The sequence below is a fragment of the Meleagris gallopavo genome, chromosome 8 (genome assembly GCF_000146605.3).
Source record: "Meleagris gallopavo isolate NT-WF06-2002-E0010 breed Aviagen turkey brand Nicholas breeding stock chromosome 8, Turkey_5.1, whole genome shotgun sequence".
In the NCBI taxonomy this organism is placed as follows: Eukaryota; Metazoa; Chordata; class Aves; order Galliformes; family Phasianidae; genus Meleagris; species Meleagris gallopavo.
In genome coordinates, this window is record NC_015018.2 from 14,760,366 (window position 1) to 14,768,583 (window position 8,218).

General features: G+C 40.9%; 2 protein-coding genes across 2 annotated transcripts in view; one reads left to right on the plus strand and one right to left on the minus strand.

Moving 5' to 3' along the window:
- The window catches only part of AP3M1 (adaptor related protein complex 3 subunit mu 1), an 8,945-nt gene extending 6,039 nt beyond the window's left edge, over positions 1 to 2,906 (plus strand). Inside the window, exons 7-8 of the mRNA XM_010714375.2 lie at positions 576 to 720; positions 1,867 to 2,906. Coding sequence (XP_010712677.1) covers positions 576 to 720; positions 1,867 to 1,967 — 246 coding nt within the window. The 3' untranslated portion in view covers positions 1,968 to 2,906. The remainder of the gene's footprint in view (positions 1 to 575; positions 721 to 1,866) is intronic.
- A 1,852-nt stretch (positions 2,907 to 4,758) lies between these two features.
- Positions 4,759 to 8,218, minus strand: part of VCL (vinculin) — a 52,618-nt gene continuing 49,158 nt past the window's right edge. Inside the window, exon 22 of the mRNA XM_019617583.2 lies at positions 4,759 to 7,289. Coding sequence (XP_019473128.1) covers positions 7,143 to 7,289 — 147 coding nt within the window. The 3' untranslated portion in view covers positions 4,759 to 7,142. The remainder of the gene's footprint in view (positions 7,290 to 8,218) is intronic.

Below are 8,218 nucleotides of genomic sequence, written 5' to 3' on the forward strand. Positions count from 1 at the left end.
CTTGCAACAATATATTGCTGGTGGTTTCAGATATGGTATATTCTCGAGCCTGTGCCCTTTAAAACATACTTAGCTGGAGAAAATGCAGTAGACTTGAAAACAAGGAGTCAGAAAAAGAGGTGACGAGATCAGAAAAAAGTCTTCCCGAAGATCTGCCTTTTTAAGACAACAGGAAGGAAAACAAAGGATCTGAAACACCAGTTTGTTTGTCTTGCCTCTCAGTTGGGGTAAGACATCAATTTCTTAATGCTTCTGATGCTTTTTAGTCCCTAGAAGCAATTCTACAGGCCTTCTGCCAGTTCCAGCAGCCTGCTTTGAACTTTCTGCTGCCCTTGAAAAATCTGAATTGGCATTTGGTTTAATTTGTAAGTGAAAGTTCTCAAAGAAACATTTTGCTTTAGAAAGAACAGATACTGATACTTTTAAAACAAAAGCAGTGTGCCATTGCCCAGCCACTGGGATCATTCTACCAGGCTACTTCAGTACCTAGCCTGCAAGCTAAAAGCTTCCCCTGGACTTAGCTTCACAGGTGGTATCCACAAGGTCTGTTGCTACTGTGCTCTCTTTCCTGACAGGTGTTAACATGGGACGTCGGCAAAATTACCCCTCAAAAGCTGCCAAATCTGAAGGGAATAGTGAACCTGCAGTCTGGAGCCCCTAAGCCTGAAGAGAATCCAAGTTTAAATATCCAGTTTAAGATACAACAGCTTGCAATTTCAGGTGAGTAGATGGCTGTTACAGGAAACTGGTGGATAATTAGCGGCAGGATAAGGAGTAGGAAACTTATTGTTTAGCTGGAGGTGATGATGAGCCTTGCTTCCAGATTCTCTTACTGGGAATAGTGATTTGTTGACTTTGCTCAAGCAGGACTCAAATATACACATGTATACTCCCCCTTTAGTGAAGGGACAATGACTGAGAATGCTGCTCTTGACTTGCACCACTAAAGCCTTCTAGTGGTCAAACAACGTTTATTGATTTCAAATAAATAACACCCTCCTTTTACCTCCTGGAGCTGGTTAGTTTTTTGTCTCCAAAACAATTTGTGACTAAAATCAAAACAAAACCTATATGGTAAAGGCTAAAGTACAGTTAAATCAACCACTGCCTCATTCTGCCAGCATTTAAATCAAGCAAGTTGCTCAGCTGTAGAATGCTTCTGTGAGCAAGTGTTGCAGGATTAGGAGCTCACAGAGCAGTTGGTTGGAAGGATGGCTGAAGCCAGCAGGTGAGGATTGGTACCAGTGTCCACGTAGGTTACCAGGCTGCGGTTTTTTTGCCTTCTAGACACTTGGAGTTAATAAACATTAGTCCTTGGGTGAGAAAAGTATCCTATGCTCTGCTCTTAAGTTCACCATTCTCTAGCTTAAATGTAGCAAAGCCAGTGGCTAGATGCTAAAGACAGTAGATGTGTGGGAAAGTAAGAGCCACACTGAAACTGTTAGCTGGTAGGTAACAAATAGCTACTGCCGTTCCTTAATTATTCAAAGAGAGTACTGAAGTTGTTGTAATTAAGAGTGAAAACAATTCTACAATTTGTCCTTTGCTTCATTAACGTTATTAGGAACAAAAGTTCAGTGTACACACGCATTGGAAGGTACACTTGTGTTCAGTAGCTTCTAAGGAGGTGTTGGCTCACAGTACAAAAGACAGTTGTTACCCTCTCAGGGGAGCCCTGCCTGAACAACAAGAGTGGTTCCTGTTTGCTGTCTCAAACCACACGAACTTGTGAAAGGGGGAAGAGAACTCATTTGCTAATGGATCCTAACGTACTTAAGGCAAAGAGAAAGGACTGTTTAACAGACCAGCAACAGCTCTAGTATTTTGCTTTTAACTTCATACTTTCTCATTTCTGTCTTTTACCAGGACTGAAAGTAAATCGCCTGGACATGTATGGAGAAAAATACAAGCCTTTTAAAGGTGTCAAATACATTACAAAAGCAGGAAAATTTCAAGTCAGGACATGAGAAGATGGTCAACTTCTAAGAGGAAATTCCCCTTAAACGTTAAAATGACTGCTTAGTGACTTATGTTGCTATTAGGTGCCAATTAATTAATAGATACTGATTAGTTTGGGATCAAAGCAATTGTGCACTGCAGCTCTTAAAATGAAAGCGTAGCTTAGTTTCTCCTATTATGGCTTTAAAATGAGGTACCTTTTTTCTAATACACCTTCACTTTTTTTTAACTGACTTGTCGTGCTGGTGAATTGTTTGGTACAGGTGAGCCACAAAACGTCTCAAACACTACACTGCCAAATACCAAAGCCCAGAGGCCAAGCACATTATGAAGGCCAGACAGGCCAATGGGGAAGTGGTGTGGTGGCACATTCTGCTGCTGTAGCTGCCTGCAGAGAAAGCTGGGCTTTTCTCACAGCCAGCTGCCAGTTGGCATTCCACAGTGCATCATTCAGTCCCTTCAGAAACAGAGCGGAAATGCAAGGGGCAGGGGTCCCATAGGAGCCTGGAACAGAGCAAATGTCACTCCTAAGAAAGAGCTTCTAATGAAGACACAATGTTTTCCTTGCTGTTTACAAGAAATCGCCTTTCTTAAGAAGCGTTTGCCTTAATCAGCTTTCATTTGTGCCATCTGCAGATGAGCTGATAAAAATAACATTCTGCATTAAATTGGGGAGGTGTTGCTGCTTCAGTAATTCCACTTTCTTTCCATTTTATCTCACCATCGTCATTTTTTTTAAGAATACAGTTGCAGAGAGTAAGATCTATTTTTTATGTGAAACCTTTGCTTTGGTTTTGATGTTCCACTTTGTTTCGAGTGGATGCCATCAGATTCGTGCCGTGTGTATATTGGAGTGTAGCTTTTTAGATAGCACAATAGAAGTGTCAAGTATATTTAATGGTTGTGTGCTTTAATGTTATGAAATAAAGGGAACTCTGCTGCAAATACGTTTTCTCTTGTGAAGCAATCACTACTGTAAGCTATTCGTGATGCTTTCAGGTACGACTCCTGATGTACGGTTACATGGTAACCAACTGCTAAGGCTTCAGTGAATTGGATCAGGTGTTTGGAGTTCAGAAAGCATTCACGATCATGGCAGGTAAAAGAGGGGTTTTTTGTTTAAGTGGAGAACCACAGAAATGTTGCAATCCTGTTACAGTCAGAACAGAGATGATGCAAAACTGACGATCTGTGCCCCACAGTTCAAACCATCCATTTGGTCAGTACGTAATTCTGACACGTGGGTTTCTCAGCTTACTGAGACTGCGATACTGGAGAATCTGTTTCCTTTGCTTCTTTGGCTTACAGATTGATACCTATGTGCTAGTTTTGCTTCAGATGAATAATAGAAGCTATGGAAATGAATTCAGTGGATCAGTTTCAAATTTTGAGACATAAATCATTGAAGGGGAAAAAAAGTGTGAAACCCATCTGAAGCACAGACAGCCAGTAACAAAAGCATCTTCTCTACTAGAAGCTTTAGTAATAAACACTAGAATAAACCAGATCACAAATGTATTTTACACTTCTGAAAGTACAGTAGATTACTACAGATACACAGGGCTCAAACAAACTACTAGGTCTGTAGAAAACAAAGAATGCAAGCCTTGCATTTGTATAGGCCTGGCACTTGGCCTTCTAACTTCCCTTTTTGAATTGGAACATCTGCCAGTTGGTTGCTTAGCCTACAGTTCTGCTCCATGTTACAGTAACTAGTACCCAAAATTAACGCCACTGAAAAGTCTTGTCTTCAGATCCGCTATGACCCAGGGCGGAGTACTACAGCTGTTCTCTGCATTGCCAGTGCAACAGTAGCAAGATCTTTCAGAAGGGACACTGTTACTGACAGAGATACAAACAACACAAATCAAAACCAGCTCCCTCTGACACCACCACTTACCTTCTGTAAGGACACAGCACTCCTGTCTCTGAAAGCCCTTTCATCCATCTTCACAGACAGCACCAGAAGTCTCTGTCAGCAGCAATACTGATGTGGGAGGAGAGGGCCCTGAGCCCAAGATGGTGTTCCTCAGGAAAATGTTTTTTCCTTGTGCTGACTCCATCAATTTCCCCAAACAGGAAGGTCAACTGCACAATTTTAAGTAGCAGGGACCGTGTTCTCCCTTCTAAAGTCATCTGTACAGCACCTGTAGGACAGTGCTGCTTAAGAAACAGAAGGATATCATTGAGGAGCTTGTAGTGCAAGTGCAACGGAGTTCTTTCATCTATGGTCACTAAGTCGTAGCTGCCTTCTGGCACTGCTGGGCTCCTCTCAATCTCTCACTGCCAAGAAATTTTGGTTCTGCAAAGTCGTTACCTGTGTATTCTGAGAGAAATTTTGACGCAGAAGCACAGAAGGTGGTAAGAGGTTCTGTGCCAGAAACAGGACTGTAATTCCACACAATCGCCTTTGCACTTTGTAATTTTTACTTTGCCAAGTAGAAATCAGATTGGATGAAGCGCTGACCAGAGCTGCAGCTCTTCCTGTACTGACAGCATCAGGCAAATGCCATTTCCAATGCTGGGAGCCTCGAGGATGGCACTACTGGGACAGGTGGCCTCAGATCAGGCCCCTGGAACAACTCCCACTTTCTCCCACTGGGCCACAGCTCCTGCTAAGTTCTTTCAGCTGCAGTTCACAGGCAATCAAGACAAAAACAACTGGTTTTATTCAGAAACTGCATCTTTTCTGCTCAGAAAAACATATTTTGCTATACTTATTCTGCTGTTGTACCTGTTTGCTCCTTTTACTGCTGCAATATTAGCATTGTTCCATTGCCATTAATACCCACAGGCTGATGTTTGTACAAATGCATTTTTATTGTTTTAACGGAACCAAAGAATAAGGTTGAAAACATTAGACTATACATAAATGCATTTTGGCTTATAAACAACATTTTATAGTGGTAAAACATTTCTAAGTGACATTCATGGTCTTTCTCCAATTTTTTGCTGCATTTCAGGTCTGAAGACCAATAGTGTTAAAAAAAAAAACAAACAGTAATTGCATAAGGTGAATGAGTATCTCAACTTCTAAAAAACAATTTGAGAACCTACAGCAAACATTCTGGAAGAATACCAAAGGCAACCATGATTTGTAACTCTCCCACAAACATTACTCAATAAACAAAAAGTGATCTTTGGCATAAACAATTATGTATTAAAGGCATTAGTAATATTGCATTAATAGCAGTCAAGCAACTAAACACTGATGCTAAAAAAAAAAAATCTCAGAGAAGCTTGAATGGGAGGAGAGGGGTAGGAACGTGAGGAGTACTGAAATGCAGGAAGACTATTTAGAAAATCCCTTTAAAATTACCCCTACCTATTCAGTGTTATTAACTATTAAATAGAAATTACTACATTACAATTACATTAAAGATCTGGTATAAACTGACCAAATGCAAGACATTCAGGTTAAGGCTCTGGCACCTCTTCCTTCCTCTTCCTGTTCCAGGTAATCACCAGAAGAGAATACCAAGGAAAGACCCTAAGTACCACGTGTTTCATAATACCCAGACATCAGGAGCAAACTGAAGACCAACACATGTTTTCTCTTGCTAAGGTCAGATTTGAGGCAGATGCATTAGAATCAGTTTAACTTCCCTTTTTTAGGTAACAGTGCAGTGGAGGGGGGGGAAGCAAGTCCAAGTGTAGAGTGTTACAGACCAGCAAAGAGAGCTGACTATTCTCTCTCTTCCTTTACGCTGTGAAACATCTGCTCAGTCTGACAAGGCCACTTCAATAAAGGCTGTGCAACAATTACCAGCAAATAAAAATGATCAGTGTCTCAGGAGGTCCGTGCTGATTTGGGCAAAAGTTTGCAAGTGCTCCTTGCAAAATTACAGCAACCATACTAAAACAGTAATTCCAAATGGCAAAAGAGACTATAGAGCAATAAACAAAAGCAACATATAGGAAGGCATATTAGATTATGTTAGAATAAAAATATTTGAAGCTTATTTTATTCTGTAGATAAAGCGCGTTTTGTCTACAGAAGACTAAATAACACATGGTTCAATTTACTAAGACTCAAAGAAGTTTTCAAACTGCCTAACTCCAACTATGATAAAACCAGTACAAATACCTGGGGACACTGAGCATTAGGAACTGCTGCTCGCTGGCAGCCATCGGGCTACCTGAGGAACTTCCCACCTCTGTAGTACTTGGGCTTCAGAAAGCTTAAGCAATGCTATTGCACTGTTGGAAGCAAGAGCAGTGAGTCAAAACATCCTCTGAGGGTAACATTCTTGATCTTTTAATTTCCATCTCGAGTGGCTAGAATAATGAGATGCAAAGAAGAGAAAAAAATAATGACGACACATGCCTTGTGCTCACTTTACTTTCCAAAAAGGAAGGACCGTGTGACGTTTTCTGGTTCTAGACACAGCTAGGTTCAAAGGAGCAGGATTTTTCAGTTCAATATATGACTAAATTGAGCAAGAAGGAGAGTTGCACAATTTAAGGCCTCCAGCTGACAACAGCGTGCCACTGACATTCACCAGAAGCATCTCGGTACAGTACAAAAGTTCTGAAATGCTGTAGGGTGACAGGAGGATGACAGATAGCTCCAGTTTTTATTCAAGTACTTTTTCGCCAAGCAAAAGTCAACAAGAAAATTTAAAAATACATCTCATTTCAGCAATGGGATTTTAATCTTCATTTTACAACTGCTTGCCCCCTCCCATCCCTTTTTAAAAATCCAAACCACTTCTGAACCATTTAAAGAGCCAATTAAAAGCCTGCTGAAAAGTTGAGTGTTTATACACCAAAGATTTCCCTAAATCATTGCCAACTTACACTGTTAGTGTCCCAGCCTCTCAACACAAGCTTTAAGTGAGGTCTACGTATTATAACATCATATGGAAACTACTGGAAACTACTGGAATATGCAGTGCATAAATGAAATGTGCTTCTGGGATTACAGACTTCAATATAATCTTCAAGAGATAAAAAAAAAGAATAAGAATTACCTATTGTTGGAAAGAATTTTGAGGTGTTTGATATCGAACAAGCTCCGAAGATATTTTAAATGCATTCTCTCATAATTCATACCCTTAGAATGGGGCATTAGCATAAGCTAATTTTAAGCTTATGTATACAGCACCTTCTGCTGTTGATAAATCTCTTCCATTTCCAAAAAGAGGCATTTTACGTTACAGAAGACAATGCTTATTTGGTGTTTACTGATACCATGGGGTCTTTCTGACCCAGCGCAGAGTGAATCCAGCATCTGTTCTTATCTTAATGGATGCTGCTTCAGCTTCTCTCACAGTTTCCTTCACAGACTGCATGAGGTTCTGGGCATTATGAACCAACATCTCAGTTGCCTGCAAAACAAAATAAGCATTATTAGGAAATAGCATGTTCATAGCAGTAGTATGGAAATCCAAAGTGCACAGTAATTCCCCCAGTACAGCATTTTTAAGGCAGTCTACTGCTGAAAAGTAAATTATACTGCTACTCGAGTGATAGTTGACTCCCAACAGTACTCTCCTGCTTGTAATTAGACATTAGAAGTCTGAATAAAAGCTCAATTTTTCAAAGCCGAATAATCCCTCAGAAGCCAGAAACTGCAGGATTCCAACTGAAAAATATGCATTTGAAAGCCAACAGAACTGTGAAATAAATACTCGATGGTGTCCGGAGTATTTTCACTTCAACCCGCCAGGGGGCACTATCTCTCCACCTGCGTTAACCCTGCTGTCGTTTCAGCTTAAAGTTCTTTTACTAGCTCACTTCTGGGAGGAAAGGTGATTAATAAACCGTTTGTAGACGAATTTGAACCAGAACAATTGTTTTGCTCGGAGAGAACTAATGTTCCTTTATTCAAATGTAGCTTTTGAAACAGCAAATAATGTGTTAAGTTTTCCTTACTAAGCTCCGGAGGTAAGCTTGAGTTCTCAGCACACATCTGCTTTAGTGTTGTTTCTTTTTCACAGAATCACAGAATTGTAGGGGTTGGAAGGGACCTCTAGAGATCATCGAGACCAACTCCCCTGCCAAAGCAGGTTCCCTACACCAGGTCGCACAGGTAGGCGTCCAGGCGAGACTTGAATATCTCCAGAGAAGGAGACTCCACAACCTCCCTGGGCAGCCTGTTCCAGTGCTCCGTCACCCTCACCGTGAAGAAGTTCTTACGCACATTTTGTGCGAAACTTCCTATGCTGCAGCTTATGTCCGTTTCCCCTCGTCCTGTCTCCACGTACCACTGAAAAGAGACTGGCCTCACCACTATGGCCGCCACACCTCAGATATT